This window comes from Poecilia mexicana, unplaced genomic scaffold, assembly GCF_051168715.1.
Source record: "Poecilia mexicana isolate PSO_F unplaced genomic scaffold, ASM5116871v1 scaffold_23, whole genome shotgun sequence".
Taxonomy (NCBI): Eukaryota; Metazoa; Chordata; class Actinopteri; order Cyprinodontiformes; family Poeciliidae; genus Poecilia; species Poecilia mexicana.
In genome coordinates this window covers 17,040,968-17,058,981 of record NW_028263392.1, presented here as the reverse complement: position 1 = coordinate 17,058,981, position 18,014 = coordinate 17,040,968, and the positions used below count along the sequence as shown (strand labels likewise).

The window sequence follows — 18,014 nt, the reverse complement described above, 5'->3', positions numbered from 1 at the left end:
TTAAATGTTTCATCTTCTGCAGGACAGAAAAGGTCTAAAAAATCATAAAAACTAACAGACACACCAGCATTTATCTAATTATGTATATTCCTAAAGATGCTGCTGTTTTTCCTTCTGCAGTGGAGTCTTGTGCAGGTCATGTTGACTTCATCACCTCCATTTGACCTCTTTCACCTCTCTATAAGAAACGTTTTAACGATCCACCTGCTGATGGGATTATAGTGACAGGACTTTCAGAATAAATTACCGCTTTACCTTTTTAAAGCTCATCTTTTCAGAAGAGTCCAGATAAATGGATCCACAGCTGAAATGCAGCGATTTTGTTTTTACATTTAAACCATTTTGTCCATTTAATGATTTTTCCTGCCATAAGTCATGATCAAGTCCCCAAATACTGAATTCATTGTAGAAGCAGGAAAATTTTAAATAACTTGCTCAAATTAGCCAAAAAAAAAAGCACTAGCCAGAGGCGGTTTTTGCTTTTCCAGAAAAAGAGTTTAAGTTTTGACGTAGTGACCTTTCACCTCACACCTGATCAGCTGTTTCCTCTGTTAGCATGCGTTAGATTGCGTTTCTTTGTCTGCGTCTCCAGACCACATTCCTGAAACCTCTGAGATTTGTTCCAGTTTGCTACCTTTACTTCCTGTTTACTGCAGCCATTCGTAGCGTCAACATTTGATTTTTTCAAAACCAGAAGAAGGAAATGAATCTAATTCTCTCAAAATTTGCACAATGTTTAGGTGGAAACATAGTTAGAGACTCACTGGTAATCAGATTCTGGTTCCAACACTCGGAACAAAAAGAACAATATCATCTGCAAACAATGAGATCCTGAGGTTCAGCTCTAAACCCTGGAAGTCCTTCAGCCTTTGGATGGATCTCTAGATATCCTTAAAAAGTGAAGGGCTTAGCTCCAGGCTAAAAACAAAGTGATTTAAAGTTTGTGACCTTGCAGAGGGTGTACATCACTGGATCCATGCAGGAGTAACATGAATCTAAATCTGGATGCCACAATCACCCAGGTGCTTATTTCAGTAGGATTTGAAACGACAGGCTGTCGCACCGTTCGCCCACCGCGCCCCGGCTGCCAGTCACCGCCGCGGCGTGCTATTAGCCCATCACACATGAAGCCTGTCAGCTTTCTGTGTTTCAGGGACTTTTAAAAGAATCCAACACTTAACTTCTGAGATTATTAATACACTGAAAGTTTCCACATCTGCCGTCTGGATGTGCTTCTATTCACTAGAAACATTTCAGGGCGAAATGTTTCTGGAGAATAGAAACATTAGCCGCAGGTTGTTGCAAACTGCAGCTAAATGCGAACAGTGTCACAACTTACTGATGACTGAGAGCTAATAATTATTCTTTTTATCCAGATTATGAAACTATTTGAGAAAATTTGCAAACAAAGAATAAAATTTGAGGGAGGTTTAGTCCAAATCTTCATCTGAAATTCACTGAAGATGACTTTCTGTGGTTTATAATTCAGAAACTTAATTTCAAATCGATATGGTTCCTTTATTCAGTGTTTAAACTCAGACAGGAAGTTTTCAAAGCTTTACTTGATGTTCTCATGCTAATGAAAGTTTAATCCTAATATGCAGCCGTTTCCAGGCTAAACATAACAATAATTCATGCTTCTTTGAACTTAAATGGGCAATTTACAGTCCTTCTGGCTCATCTAAGAAAAGAGATCAATAAGAACAAAAAATAAATAGAACAAAGCTATTCCTGTCCAAATGCAGCATAAATGCTGTAAGCTGAATGTTTTTAGTGAAAATTGCAGGATAATTTGAGATCAACTTCAGAGAAGTTTGCAAAACTGTTGAAGGGGGTTGAAAACGTTCAGTCATTGCAGCTAAGGAGGGTTAATAAAGCTAAACTGTGAGGTCACAGCAGTTTATGAGCTAAAATTAGCTAGAAAGCTAAAGCTAGCTGAAATACAGCACGTAGGCTATCACTAGCATAGCCTGCATGCTACACTAGTGACAGCATTCAAGAATAAAGTCAAACTGCCAGGATGAATCGTATTTCGATAATAAAATCTTAATAATATGAGAATAAAGTGATGATATTTCAAGAATAGTCAAAATTACAAAAATAATCCTTCTGGATCATTGAAGATTAAAACTGAGAAATCAGATTTTTTTTAATTAGCAGTTTGTGTGAAAACAGTAAAATTAGGATTAATTTTCACACAAATATTGAACTTTTCTACATTTAAATCAAATGATGCAGTCCTTACAGGAGCCTTGATTCTTTCTCTGCGTTAGAAATCAAACCGTAACTTTAAATAAAACAGAATCCGATTGCAGCAGCTAAATGTTGCCAGGTTTCTCTCCAGCATCCTGCCATGTTAATTATCGGTTCCAATGTCACCACGGGAAGAAAGGTGCCATTTTTTTGGCTGTGAGCGACGGCAGCCTGCAGTTTTGATGTCATGTTGGAAGGTGATGATAGCCAGTGCTGCTTTGTAATTACGCTGCTTTTTTCTTCTTCTTCTTCTTCCTGGTGAGTTTCATGAGCGACTCTTCGTCTGGGAAGACGAGCAATCTTCAGCTTCCACCTCATTAATTAGGACAAAACAGCAGCAACTTCCAGGAAGTCGCTTTAAATTTAGATTGGAGAACCTTTCTGTTTAAATATTTAAATTTTAATGAGCTAATGACAAAATGAAGTGAGAACGGCTCATTCAGAGGACGTTTTTAAGTTTATCACCAGTTTATAGTTCAACCTTTGTGTTGTAAATAATTTATTCACTACTCTATCATTCAGTTTTTATTTAATCTAGACTTTTAGATTATTTAAAGTATATATTAAATATACTTAGATTTAGTTCTAGGAACCAACTTTTTTTTTTACAGCAAAAAAATGTTGGAAAAATTGTGAGTTATGTCTGCAAGAATATTTTACTGATGACTTTATTCTTCAGATATTGTAACTATATTCTCTTGATTCCATTTTGTAATTTTTTATTTTTTATTTGTAAATCCCATGACATCTCCATGAGTCATTAGCTGAGCTGAACCAAACTTTTTGCCAGCATTAAAATGTCTTCTTGCTTTGCCTTTGAAGTGTGACCAACACGGCTTTGTTTATTTCCTCTGCTGCCAGTTACAAACTACAGGCAGAGCGCGTCGGGAAAACGGCGCAGAAAATCTGTTTGCTGATTGGTTTGACTGAAATCCACCTGGAGAAATCGAGCTCAATGGGAGAAATCCCAGACAGCGCTCTGACGGGAGATGAGAATTGAGGGAAAAGTCCAAATAACTTTTTAGAAACAGTTGCAAAACTGGAAGGTCGAGAACATTTTGACGGAATAAATACATTTCTGGAAGCTTTAATGAAATCTCAGGCTGACAGCTCTGGTTGTTGTGAGTATTTGCAGCTGCCCTCCTTCGGTCCCAGACACTCGGCGTTCTGCGCTGCTATCTGCAAAGTAGCCGAATCCCTTCCCTCCTTCGCCGAGCGCGGATCCCCGCCTCAAACTAAATGTTTCAATCAAAAGGTTTCCATCCTCCTGTGGCAGATTGCCTTTGTTTTCCGACGGATTTGCCCCTAGTTAGGCTTTGATTGCACTGCGCGAGGAATGGTGTGTTGCAACAGATTATCACTTTGAGCTTTACTGTAACTTTCATCAGAGAACACGGCGCGTTTCCGTCTCATGTCCGACGCGTCGGTCCCTTTGTGAGCCTGGCTTTGTCTCTGCAACCCGGCAGCAGCAGAAATCCAGACAATTACTCCTGATTGTCCACGTTTCTGAATCTCCCTCTTGCCCTGTCGCCCTCTCCTGATGGTTATCCCAATCACTCACACACACACACACACACACACACACACACACACACACACACACACACACACACACACACACACACACATTCGCACATCAAGTCTCACTTCATAAAAGATGATGAAATAGTTGGAGAAGTCGGGAAATCAGTGTCTGGTGAAACCGTTTTGGACTCAGAGATAACTGAGCCCTTGTGGGGGGAAAGAAGAAGAAAGCCCCGCTGGCTTTAGAGGAGAGTTTCCTGAGCGACTGCGTGCGTGTCCTGTGTCGCTAACACGCTCCTGCTCATCTCAGCCTTTATTAAAGGGGACACATTGTGGAAAATTCACATTTTGTGCATTTCTGTTTGGGTTTTCAAAAACAAAAATAACTCCCAGACAGTTTTTTCAGAGTTTGTGTTTTATGGAAAATGAGCCGTTTCAAAAACCTCCAGAATGTAACATCACCAGGCAGGGGGCACTACCCGTTGCCCAGCAACCCCGGCATAACCCAGCCCGTCACCTAGCAACCAGATTGGAGCTGATTTGGTCAGCTTGTTTTCCTGCTGTATAATGGCTGCTGGAAAAGACAAGAGTTTTGCTGGTGACTTACCAACCAGAAACCACTTGCTGTGTTCCTGTTGGCTGTGCAGGAGGCTCCACTTTTGCTTTTCAAAGATGTACGGCTGTATAATTGTGAATCTGTTTGGAGCCATTTTAGTGTGTAAACGTTAACCTGGGGGCGTGGCCAGCAGCAGCTTGTTTGGATTTAAAGTGACAGAGGCCCAAAAGCTGAATGGAAAATATCATCTCAGAACGACGTGCAAAAAATGTACTGAACATGTTTTGTGTAGGCCGCAGACCTGTCCTCACCTAAAACGTCACCTTTCTTGTTATGTTTTTGTCTGTAATCGTTTTGCAGCAGTAACAGTCTTCCTGTTCTTGCCTCTCTCCTCCTCAGGGCTGCTCGTCTCCCATCGTGGTGAAGTTTGCCGACACGCAGAAGGACAAGGAGCAGCGGCGTCTGCAGCAGCAGCTGGCGCAGCAGATGCAGCAGCTCAACAGCGCGACCACCTGGGGGAGCCTGACGGGCCTGGGCGGCCTCACCCCGCAGTACCTGGCTGTAAGAGTCGCCGCCGCGTCGCCTGCCTCCATCATCACCTCCTCCTCCTCCGTCTCACCCTGCAGCCCCGTGGCCAGCGCAGCCACAGTCAGTGCCCCGACCAGAAAGACTCTCCCAAAATACTCCCTGCCTCCTTTTGTCCTCTGCTTTCCTCTTCCTCCCTGCAGCTGACCCTCACCTTCATCACTCTTCCTCTTTGAATCTGAGCTAAAGCTAAAGCTAACCAGTTAGCCCTGCTGAGGCGAGTTTAAAGGAGAAGCAGGAAAAATGAATCCATAATCAGAAATGAATGTAGAAGTGATGCAACAACCAAAACATTTAGCTTTGATTGATTTAGCTTTAATTCTAGACTAAAATGATTTAATATTTTCACACTTTGTACAGCATGACATCTTTTGGCATTAAATCAGACTAAAATATTTCCTGCTTTAGCTCAGTCAGGTTTATAAACTATATTTTTAGTTGCTAAACACCAGAATATGTTTGTTAGTATTTAATAGAATTGAACTGTTTTAGTTTCCTGGAGCTCAGAAGGGGTTTGTTAGCTTCCTTGGATGGTGGCGTCTTCGTCTCTGCGCGGCTCTTCAGGCCTCGACTCGTCAGCAGATCCTTCAGAACAGCTTTAACTTTTGCTTCTGGGTCGATTTAAACGTTTTCCACCAAACCTCCTCCATCTTTGGGACAGGATGATATCTAGATGTTCCTGTTTCTATGCAAACTTTGACGTCTAACATCGTTTTCCTGATTCCTTTAGATTTTTAAATGACTTCATTGAAGAGCTTGAGCTGACCCCTTAAAATGCCACATCTTCATCCTTACTAGCCCAGTTAATTTAAGTAAATAATAATAATAATAATGTGATTTAAGGTTGAAGCAGATCTACTGCTCAAATCTCAGTATTTGTTGTAAAAGTAAAGCAGTAATGTTAGATTTAAACTCTGGAAACCTCCTCATGTTCAAACATGGATGACTAAAAAACTGAGCTGAGTGTAAAATCTGTTTGAAGGACCTGGAGACTTCAGATGGTTCCTGTCCGACTCATTATTGGAATTTAACAGATTTATGCATAAAAATATCAAAACCTAAATTTCAGAAAGAAAAATCCCCAAATGCTTAACCTGATCTAATCCAACCGAACCAAATCTTTCAAATGAGAGGATGAGGAGGCAGATGCAGATCTTCATGTGAGTTTAGCTTTTATCCGCTGACAGCTTGTTGCAGGTCGTTCTGAAGCGCAGAGGGAATGTTTAGGGAGGATTTAAGCTTAAAAACAGTCAAATGTGAGCTGAAAACATGTTTTCTGATCTTGGCTTTAAAGTTTTGAATCCCTTTAGTGGAGCAGATTCATTAGAAAGACATTTCTAACAAACCAAGCCTTGAAGTCGGACGTTTCGTCACCTGCAGCATTTAAAACAAAGTTTTTATCTTTTCCTGCTGCTTTTTCTCACTGAAATGTCTGATGATCAAACGAACATCTGAGGAAAAGGAAGAAGCAGTTTGTCTACAATGTCACTGTGGAGGACTTTCACAGTTGGATCTTTGTCAGATTCAAGCCAGACTTTGACTAGGCCACTACAAACTCATTTAGAGGTTTGTTGAAATCCTCATTTGAAAGCTGCTTTTTATCTGTTGGCTCTGAAAGAGTTAATCTAAAAAAAGAGCGATGGCTTTTTAAGCCTTTTTGGGATTTTTCTCAAATCAATTCAGGAAAACGGATCTCAAACGGTTTGAGTCCCTGGAGGTTCGTCTGATTGGGACATTTCTTCTTCTCCTGCAGCTCCTTCTCTTCATCTTTCTCTACTTTCCCCCCATTTTAGTGAGGCTTGTTTCGATTCTGCTTCAGTTTTTAAATTAACCACAGCCAGTCTCTGGATTAGCTGGGGGGAGTACAGGCGCTCCTTTACTGGATATTGATTTATTTGAGAGATTTTTCTGCTCTTTGAATCCTCCCTCTCCGCCATTGTTGAAAAGAAATTCCCACAATAGAAACAAGATGTTAATTTGCTGTTAATTTGAGTCTTCGAAGGCTGAGTTTCTGACGCCATCAGTATTTCTGATTTGTTTTGGAATCTAATTAGTCAGCCAGATTAGCGCTTTCAAGCACAAGTTGTCTGGAGAACTGCAGGAATGCAAACGGCGCTCACTTTGAGGAGAGATCAGACTATATTAGCAGCTCGTTTGCTCATCGAGCGCTGAGCTGGGAAGCGTAGCCGCTTCTCGGCGTTTCGTTGCTGCGTCCGCCCGGCTCACTCTGCGTCTGTCTCCCCTTCAGCTGCTGCAGCAGGCCGCCTCCTCCGGCAACCTGGGAGCCTTCAGCGGGATCCAGCAGATGGCCGGTGAGTCGTCCGTCAACACGCTCACAATCTACCACAGCTCTGCTCTCTTTGTTGTAATATATTTATTTCCACAGACTTCTAAAAGAGGACCAAAGAGCATAACGGATGAACTCGCGTGGCGGAGTAAAGGGAGCTCGTTGCCCTGAAGATTTATTAACCGTTGCTAAGATTTGTCTTGATCTTTTAATGAGGCCAGGCAAAGAGTTGTGCCCAGGGCGTGTAGCGGCAGCGGCGAGGCTTTGTCAGGGATAGATGAATCACAAGAAAGGAGGAAAGAAACGGAGAAAGGGAGCGCAGAAGAATGGTTAAAGGTGGTGTGAGTGCAGCGCTGCAGGCTGGCGCCATCTACTGGAGGACCAGAGCCACTTTCTGCAGGTTCAAAGCAGAGATGAAGGCGTACGCTGCGGTTTAGGAGGAAATGATTGGCAATTCAAAGCAACAAAGTGTTTTGCAGAGAGAAAGTGGTAAAAGCTGAGGATGGAAAAGTGCACATTGTAATAATCCTCAAGCTTTCCAGAAAGATCAGATCAGAACGATTGAGAAATCAAGTTTTTTAAGCTTTAAGTTGCTTAAGACTTTGAGACGATGGTGGAGACTCGCGCTCTTCATCTCCTCTTTGCTCTTTAGCTTCAAAGCCTCTTTATGTAGATTTTCTTCCGTCTTTCCAGGATTCCTTCGCAGTCGGGATAAATGGGAGAATATGGATTTGATTTTTCAAGAAAATTATGGAGAAACATTTTTGTGTCCAGACTTTACTCCGTTTCCTTCCTTCTTTCTTCTCTCTCCTCAGTCCTTTCTCTCTTCCTTTTCGTCTCTTGTTCTTCATAGATTCTCATCTTTTCCCCAAACTTAACTCTTTCCTTTTCTTCTTATTATTGTATTTTCTATTCCTTCCTTTCTTACAGTTTTTTTCTCCTGCCGTATATAAAAACCTGCCTCTGTAAGCGTGTCTGTATTAAATGAGCTTCTGTCTCTGGAAAGTTGACGTTCTGTGACGTTAGGCTGAATTTCTCCGTCGTCCCGGTGAGGTCTGACCTTCTCTTGGTCGTTTTGAATCCGAAGTTTGATTTGAACCTCCAGTTTTCTGCCTTGCTCTCACAAAGCCGCTCCGCCTCCCAGTTTCCCCGTCTCTCCGTCTCGTATTCCTTAAAATCTCGCTGACAAATCGGCTCTGTGAGGATTTGGAACGAGCGTGGAGAGAAAAGCGTCGGTGCTCCATCTGCGCTGGTGAGGAAGAGCATTAGTGATTGGCAGGAGATGTGAGACAGCTGAATGACATCTGGTCCCAGTCTTTAACACGAGGAGCTGAAGAGCTGAGAGGCTTCAATTACACCAATGAGCTTTCAATTAGACGCAGCCAACGGCGGGCTGGAGCGGCGACGAGCGCTCGCATCCTTCCACACATATGTGCTCACACACAATGGAGCCGCTCACGCACCATCTGCACAGCCCAGATCCTCCGACTCCGATCCGTTTGTCTCCGAGTCGCCTCTCCGTTCCTCCCCAACCGGGAGATTTTATTCTCTTCTCCTCATGACTGTCTGGAAAATGTATGTTCAGCGAAGGAGATGGCCTTTGACAAATGCAAGTAAGAGGCGCTGTGGAGAAACAGGGTGAGAAAAGGTTGCATGAAGGGAGAGAAAGATAGAAAGAGAAGAAGAGCTGCTTTGTAGTCGCTGCTGTCATGAATCAAACCGGAGAAAAGGAGGAAACAGTCTGGGAGGGAAAATAAAGAGAGGAAGAAAATAAACGGTGCAGTAGTCAACAACATACTGCACAATTAAAAGTGGAATTTAAATAAAATGGCTTCACCTTAGAAATCTCAGTTTGAACAACAACAAGCACTTCCAGAAAACCTGCTAAGCTTTTGTGTTAAAAAATGTTAAAAGTTACAAAAATGCAAATTGGTGCCTCCAGTTCAATTATAAACCTGAGGCCCCGTTTACGCAAAAACGGTTTCGGGTGAAAACGGAAGAGTTTTGTTGCGTTTGTAGTGCGCATTTACACGAAACCACCGAATGTTTTCTCTGATAACGGCACAGATTGAAAACGGTTCCAGAGTGCGACGTTTCTGAAACGTACCGATGTCCGTTTGTCGTGTAAACAGAGAAAACGGATCTTTTCTTCCAGAGAATCCCCAGCTCATGCATGGTATGACGCAAAACATAGCTGCTTCCTATGTAGATGAACATAGACAACATCAGTAGCCTACAGGCTACTTGTTAACAAGCTTAAGGTTCTGTATTGATATTAGCTAGTCATCTGTTAGCTAACATTACCTGCATCCAGCAGCTTTACTCAACTCAGTCGGTTAGTTTGGGGAAAAAACTGTGCAAAGTTATTTACATTTTGCTGGTTTGCTGCCGTGATTCTAACACACACCTGCGCAGCAGCAGCAGGTCTACTTTGCTGCTGCACAGGTGTAAACCCACCGCGAGCGTCTCAGCGTTAATGTGGCGTTTAAAGGCGGCTCGGAAAAACAGGTTACAGCATGTTGGCAACGGATTAAACTGTTTTAACTGCTGGAAAAGGTGACAGAGGACACGGATATGGGAAGGGCGGGAGCTCCTATTTTATCAAATTTATATAGGAATAACAGACTGTTGGCCATTCCCAGGTAGAAACAATAAACAGCTTCCAGTCCGGGGCCCGCTACGTTACTGACACCGTGAAAGCTCAAACAAGGTGTTGCAGCAAAGTTATCCCACATAGTGCGTGTTTTCTCCCGGTACCTGATGGGGAAACGCGACTCGTGCCTTCAAGTAGAACTTTTTTTTAACACATGCGCACTTAGTTTCAAAGAACCTAGCGCCTACTAGTGGCGTGGCGAGAGCATTACACGTTTTCGATGTGTGCCGTTACTGTGTAAACACAGATCGTAATTAGAACGTTTTCATGTAAATGATCCAACAAAAACGGAACGAAAATTCAGTTTTTGTTGGATCATTGTCGTGTAAACGCCCCCTTAATTAATCCATCTGCACTGTTACTGGTGAATAAAAAAAATATTTAAAAATAAACAAAACTCTGCTGAGAGGCCAATAAATGGGAGGATTTACTGGTATTTACTGGTATCTGATTGGTAACAGACTGAACTCTCTGCAATCAAACCACAACTTTCAGATCTTAATTCAGTCCATTCCTGTTGATCTAGTTTATTATTCAGTAACAAGACGATCTGTGGCTCAGCAGGAATCCCTCATCCAGAGCATGATGTGGCGACAGTGGAGAGGAAAAACTTCCCTTAAACGAGAAGAAACCTCCAGCAGAACCAGAACCGGAAAATATGTTCTGTATTTAAAAAAGTAATGTGGATTAAAAGGGAGTTTGACTGAAAACTGATATTTTCTTAGATCAAACTAATCCAACTGAACATATCCTGACTTTTGGTGTGGAAGGGGTCAGATGGACGAACCGAGCCTGGGATTATAACTTCAGTCTTTGACTTTTTTTGGTAGAAATACAATAAAATCTCATATTTTCAACACATTTTTGTGCTTAACAAGGACAAAAACCAGACTTTGAATCAAAAAGATTTCCAAGGACGATGACTAGAGGGAAAGGACACCAAGATAAATCAAGATATTAGATTTGGGCTGTCGGAGCTAAAAGCAGAAACACTGGACGGACTTTGTGACAATCATTTAAGAAAGTGAGTGAAATAAACTCGTAATTAAAAGTGGAGACCAATAAAAACCATGAAGAAAGGAAAAGGCCATTAGCTAAACGGAAAGGTCAAAGAGAGGAAAACGGCCCAGAAGGTCAATGAAAGAGGAAGGTTGAGGAAGGATAAATTAGAGCAAAGACCAGAAGAGAGGGGAAGAAAGAAAGAACCAGATTGGAAAATAAAAGGTTGCAGCAATAAATACAAAGAAAAGAACCTTTAATACTCGTGTTGCATTTTACAAACAAATCAGGTACATGCGCCCGTTCCAAAGCCGGATCGATACCATTCGCTCCGTAAAGTTGCACATCTTCTTGCTCATTTGCTCCATTGTCTGGCTCATACATGTAAGACACGGCCAGAATTAGCACGGCTGTGAACGCGTGTTTTTGTTAGACTTTGATAGAATGAGTGACGGCTGTTTTTATTCCTGCCTCGCCTGAAAATAGAAATCCATTTCAGCTTTGGGTGTATGACAGAAAATTGGAGAAAATCGCCCTGAAAACACAATTGGTTTTGGCTGCGGCGGTGGCGGTGTTCCCGAGCAGCAGAGACGAGTGGAGGAGTCGCACACATCGTTTGTGCAAACACGTCGCATTAGCCGCCCTGAAACTCAGAGCTCTCGCACTCGGCTGCAGCGACTTGGAGTCTGAAAATAAGACAAGGACTCTAAAAGCTGCCAGCCTCTTCCTCTCTTCCTTTCTGTCTCTTTTTAATCCTTTTAATTTACCAATCAGAAGTGTGAATCCAAGTGATGAATCCAGCCATCTGTTGTCATCGTTCAGTTTGGTTGTCTGGGTGAAGGATATCTCTGTCTAACAAGATGTATTTTCCTCGTTGCGTCTCGTTTGTGTGTCTCTCTACATGTGCGTACTCCCATAGGAGTGTATATACACCCAGGCTGTATATACAACACATACACCTCATATGTGCCACCCTTAACTTTAACAAGCTCATGTGTTGGAGACATCCTGTCTGTGGAAAGTTCTGCTTGTCAGAGATGAAGATGTTCACCGAGAGTGGGATGCTGACGTTTTATCGCCCCTTCGGCATCAATCAGCTGTTGGCATGGAGTCGTTAATTACGCTGAGAGAGAGTAGAGCTGTTCCTGCTTTCATTTACACTACGATCAAAGGTTGAAGCAACTTTGTTGTGGTCGAATTTGGAGAACATTTGGTCTCAGTAACGGAGCTGGCACATCCACAATGTGTTTCCAGGTAGTTCCAGAAACATCGGACAGTAAAGGGAACAGCTGTAGATCCACTGGACAGTTTCTGGGATGTTCGGCTTTGTAATGCTGATGAGATAAAATCCCAACGTTCAAGCCAGAGGCAGGTAGACGAAGGGGGCGTCTACTGGGCAGAGCCACACCTGATTGGACCAACAAAATGAAGCACAAAACTATTGGACAACCAAGAGTCTGATTGGTCCAAAATCAGAAGTAATCGTTTGGACGATTCATGTCATCGCAGGCGTTTCTCAGCAGCCTCACCTGATTGGACATGTGTCAATGTTTTCTTTTTATATATTTGCCTAGCTGATTTATCTGACTCATTGTTACAACTTACTAAATAACAACCGGCAAATTGTGGGACGTTAGCGGCTTCAAAAACATTTCAAAATAAGAGCACCAACATAAATCACCGTTTTAATAGAGATTTTTCAGAGATGTTTATAATTAGGGAGAACTAAATATTGATATTTATTACATCACTAAACAAAGTTAAGTTTGGTTACTGAAATGATGTAAAACTGATAAACAGTTAAAAACAATTAAATAAATAAAAAATAACATTATTTACAAAATGATGTTGCTTAAATGACTTTGGGGCAAAGATGTGCCAGCTCCATTATCTACATCCACACCTGTACAGAGTATGCTTTAGGAACGTTTCCTGATTTTCGCTTAACCTCCTTAAAACAAGATCCAAAACTAAAACTGGCCAAGAAGAAGTTATTTTGCAATAACATATTTTTAAGTATTAGACTTTTTAATGCCTTACTGACTGTCATTTATAATTATAAATCAGATCTATTATTTCTTTAGACTTTAAAGAAGCTTCAGTACCACCTAGTGGCTGATTTGTAGATTGCAACAAAAAGCACCAGCACCATCTGGGCTACCGTAGAACAACATAAACATTAAACTAAAACCTTACAGTCCTCTTTACTAGCTCACCTTAAATTATGTTCATCATCTCAAAGACATTGTAAAACAGATTACTTGGATAAAAATTAAAAAAAAACTAAGGAAGCTGAAATGTTTGTAGCACCATCTAGTGGTGGAATTGAAAATTGCATCCCCAACGAAAGAACCAGTAAATAACTTTTAGATATTTAGGGAATTGAGCCCTCATGAATTTCAAGCAATCTAGATGTAAATAGTTTTATTAAAAGTTGGTGTAAATAATCAAGTTCTGGCCAGAAATGTTGATGGTTGTGAACGTTACTCAGACGACTGCAACTATGAAGAGTAAATGTTAAAATTATCTCAAAAATCTGATTAATCTGCCTGGAGCTTGATGTGTTTCCGTGTGCCGTGTATTTTAATTGGTTTTAGCTGCAAAATGACCTCCAGGAGTTGAATTTTTAAAGTGATATAATAGACTACAGAGCTGCAGAACTGTTTTAGAAAAGGTTAGTTTCCTCTCTGAGTTTCTGAGGCCCCTCCGCAGGGTTTTAATCGAGTGCTGTTGAAAGAGAGAAACATAAGTTGAACTAAATCACTCTGATTATTTCTGCCTCCAGAGCAGCTCTGCCAGGGAGAAACACACCAGGACTAAACACTACAGCAGCTGCTTTTACTGATTCAGGCCCATTTGGGACTTATTAGTGAATTCAGCTGCTGCAGTGTTTACCTTCACACTCTGAAGCAAAGATTTTGTAGTTTGTTTGAAGAGGAAGCAGAAAGCAGCTTGTTTCCAGGTGTATTTGTAGAGGGAATACACGCTCTCCGGTGGTCACCTCTGTCCCGGTCCGGCCCAGCGGTCCCCCAGCTTTGACACCACCCTCTCTGGCTCCTCTCTCCAGGTATGAGTGCTCTGCAGTTGCAGAACCTGGCCACTTTAGCAGCAGCGGCGGCGGCGGCCCAAAACTCAGCCAGCCCCTCCACCGCAAACCCCCTGTCCTCCAGCGCCGCCTCCCTGGGAGCGTTGGCCAGCCCAGGTAACGCCGCAGCCGCTCGGCTCGGGCGGGCCGCCCAACGCCGGCCTCCGCTTTCCGCTGTTACCATTTGTCACTTCACGACCCTGGCACGCCGGCCAAACCATCAGCTCCACCCATCGCCATCGCTCCGGTCTTCATCCGTGGTGTGTGTCCACCTCACCCTGACACGGGCGCCGTGTTGATGTCATTGGCCTCCTTGCGTCCTGTCTTCCAGCATCCTGTGGCGTGTCGTCACCCCATCATACAGGCGTTGCAGATGTGTGTGCATGAGCGTTTGCCTAAATGTCTGTCAGGTTCAGGTGTTTCCACCTCCATGTTGTGTTTCCAGGTGTCTCAGGCTGTTGTTCCCCGACAGACGGGGTGCGTGTTGATAACGTCCGCCTCGTAGATGTGGGTTTGAACGCACCAGGTTGTCTCGGGTTAAACACTACCATCTTCAGATTTTCTTCCTCCTCCGTCTCTCCTTGTTGCCCTCATCTTCTGCTCCTGCCCTCTTTTTGACAAGCTCCCTGTTTCTGCTCCATCACCCCACCCTCTCATGTCAGCTCGGCCTCGCTCCAGCAGCACCCTCTCAGCAGAGCATGAATATGAAAAACCAGCCTCCTCCTCCTCCTCTTCCTCCCTCAGCCGCCACTCTTCCTCCTCCTCAACGCTCACGCTGCTCCAAATGCCCGTTCTTGTCTCGTCTCTCCTCCTCCTCGTCTCGCTCCTTCTCTCCATACTTTTCGCCTCTTTCTCTCTCTGGTGCCAAATGTCACTCCAACCTTGAATATTACACACTCAGGTTGAGGTACTTGCTGTGAATGAGTGCTGCTATACTGCATGTGTCAATGAAACTGAAACGTCACTCTAGTTTGATAAATATAGACCGTTCTGCATGGAGACAGGCCAGCGTCTTTGTTTTGCAACGTGTGCTGACATAATGCTCCCTCTGCCACACCATCTCCTAATACATTCAGCGGCAATCCTGCTTTGTTGGCAACGCTTTGATGAGATGAAGGGTAAATGAATAGATTCAATCTCTGTTTTGTTTTGTCTGGAAAGGAAGGAGGTCGCGAGCTTTGTGCACCACGTTTCCCTCCATCTCACCCTCCACCGTTGACATATCAGTGTCTCCTCATGTCTTTCTCCTGTGTTGACTTCATTTGTCTTGGTGATTCTTTTTCTTTTCGGATTTTCCAACTTATTTGAATCCAGATATGTGTGAGGAAACATCATGTAAATTATTAAGGAACGAAACGATGAAAAGTGTCTTTGTGGACCCTGTGTTCCTGCCAGTTTGCAGATTCAATAGCAGGAAAATGAAAGTACACCCCTGCTTTCTACAAGGTCAAAAATTATTTGAATCTAATCGCAACTAAGTAAATCCCAATTAATTCACGTCACGCCAGGAAGGAAAGACATCAACAACAGTTGCAGCCCTTCAATATAGAAACTCCAACGATCTCCTGAGAAGAAAGTTATTTGTACTCATTGTCATTCGTCAACCAGGAATTGGGTCGCAGGTTCAGAGGTTTCTGACACCCAAACGTACCCCTTCTCAGTCACCACATCCAACTCCAGTCCAGCCAAAAGACTTGGTCCCTCCTGGACTTCTGCCTGCAGGAACATGCCTGAAATTCATCAGGGGCATCAGGACAAAATGCCACCTCATCTGACTCCTTTCGATAAGGAGAAGCAGCGACTCTTCTCCAAACTCCTCACCCAATCGGCGTCCTGTGGAGGACATTCATTTCGGACTCTTGTATCCAGGATCTCGTTCTTTTGGTCATGACCCAAATTTCGTGACCATATTTGAGGATAGGAATGTAGTCCAACCAATAAATTGGATCTTGCATTACTCCTGATCTCCTGAATGTTGGACTCCGGCAGACCTGTCCTTTATCTCGGGTCCTGTTCACAACTTGGATGGACAGGATTTCTAGACGCAGCCAGAGGAAGTCTGGTTTGGGGATCAGCGGATTTTGTCTCTGCTTTATGTGGATGATATGGTTCTACTGACTTCCTTTGGCCAAGATGAACAGCTTGCACTGGGGGCAGTTCGCAGCTGAGATGGAGATCAGCTACTCAAAGACCGGGACAGAACAGGGTGGCCTACCCTTTCTAGGTTGGAGGGAAGTTCCTCCTTCAAGTGGTGAAGATCAAATTTCTTAGGAAGATTATTCCTGATATGCCAATCATCCAAAGCATTGATAGCCCAGCAGATTCAACCCAAAGTCAGAGAAATGATCGCCATGACGATGAACCAGTACGGCTGTTTCAAAGAATTGAAGGACAAAGCTTCTTCTATCTAAAAACAAGATGGCAGCAGGTTAGCAAAGCTGCGTCTGGATGAAGAACAAGATGAGGCCAAAGAGATGTTGGCAAAAACAAGAACTATGAAGCATGGTGGTGGAGGCATGATGGTTTGGGCTCATCCAGTTATTGGATGAACCATGAACCTCTCTACAAAACAAAGTATTTCAGAGTCAAATGTGAGTCCATCTGTCTGGGTTCTGAACAGAACAACAATCCTGAACACATCAGGAGATCGTCTGCGTAAAACGTTACAACAGGAAAGGGGTGTACTTTCTTTTTACAATGGTTGTATGTCTGCTTTATAGAAAGGAGCTTTTATCTTTGTCTAATTCTTCAAATTAGGTTCAAAAGTTGCAGTTAATTCTAAAAAAATGTTACAAAAGGTGTTACTTGTAGCATTTTGTCCATGTTAACTGATCTGCATTATTAGATTGTTTTTAGAACCATGTCAGAATCTAGAGCCTTGGTTCCTGAATGATTCTGCTTCCGATCCACAAGGTAACAACCGCAGCGACTTGTTCAGGCGATGCTAATAGTCCAGCAAAACACTTTAACTATTGCCTCATCTCTCAAATTTAAGACCTTTTAAGACCAGTACCATGACAGCATTTAAAGAAAGCTGCATGTTTTCTGACGCTCTCTACAGTACCAGGCGTTTTGCACAGAATGCTCCTGGCTTCATTTGGGTTTGCAACAGAAGTGAATCAATGGCGAAGATGAACGTCATTCCATCAACTGCCGATAAATTTCCACTTACCCATGACTGAGCCAAAAAGCAGCTAGCTAGCTAGCTAGCTATATTAGCCTCTAGTTACTGTTAGCCTCAGCCGAGTCACAGAATGCAATGATGATGTCTGCATGCGACTCAGAAAAATCCTGCAAGAAAAAAACAACATAGAAATATAAGACTTTATAACCTTAATTTTAGATACACTCATTTAAGACTTTTTAAGGATTCGTGGACGATTGATTCTGTTTCTGCAGCTTTTTCCAACATCTGAAAATGAAATAAATAGGAACACATTTTTGCATGGATGCGCCATGATGGCTTTGAAGCATCTCAAAACTTCCAGTTGAATGAACGCGTCACATGGGATGAAAAAGTGCACATTTATACGATAAATCATTATTTTCACATGGTGTAGCATCAGTAGTGCATCACCTAATGTGAGTCTGACGTCAGTAACCCTTCCAATGCTACACGTAGCACCTTAAAACCACCTATCTGTGTTTGTTGAGAGCTGCTGAATGTTGGATATAACACATCCACCTCTCTGTCTCCTGTTCTCCTCTTCCTCTCGCTCTCTCTCCTTCCTGTTGGTCTCCCAGCAGCAGGCACAACGGCCAGCTCCAACGCCGGTGCCATGAACTCTCTGACCTCTCTGGGTACCCTGCAGGGCCTGGCAGGCGCGACTGTTGGCCTGAACAACATTAATGCACTAGCAGGTAGCGTCAACAGTGAGTATTCACCCTGCCATCAGCCACTCCACCCCAACCCTCAGCCATCCACACCGACGGCAACGCCACCGCTGAGCAGAGAGACGGGGTTTGACTCATACCTCTACTTAACGAATATCTTATAAACATGACAAATCTGATTATATTTATGTACAAAATATGCTCAAGAGTTTGAGCTAGCATCATATTCGAACCAAGT

General features: G+C 42.9%; 1 protein-coding gene across 3 annotated transcripts in view; it reads left to right on the top strand.

Moving 5' to 3' along the window:
- Positions 1 to 18,014, top strand: part of celf2 (cugbp, Elav-like family member 2) — a 211,579-nt gene that overhangs the window by 179,821 nt on the left and 13,744 nt on the right. Inside the window, exons 8-12 of one of the 3 annotated variants that reach the window (XM_088003065.1) lie at positions 4,733 to 4,981; positions 7,167 to 7,230; positions 13,925 to 14,059; positions 15,019 to 15,060; positions 17,687 to 17,815. In XM_088003065.1, the coding sequence (XP_087859191.1) occupies positions 4,733 to 4,981; positions 7,167 to 7,230; positions 13,925 to 14,059; positions 15,019 to 15,060; positions 17,687 to 17,815 (619 nt within the window). The remainder of the gene's footprint in view (positions 1 to 4,732; positions 4,982 to 7,166; positions 7,231 to 13,924; positions 14,060 to 15,018; positions 15,061 to 17,686; positions 17,816 to 18,014) is intronic. The other 2 variants (XM_015002472.2, XM_088003064.1) reach the window with 2 other exon arrangements.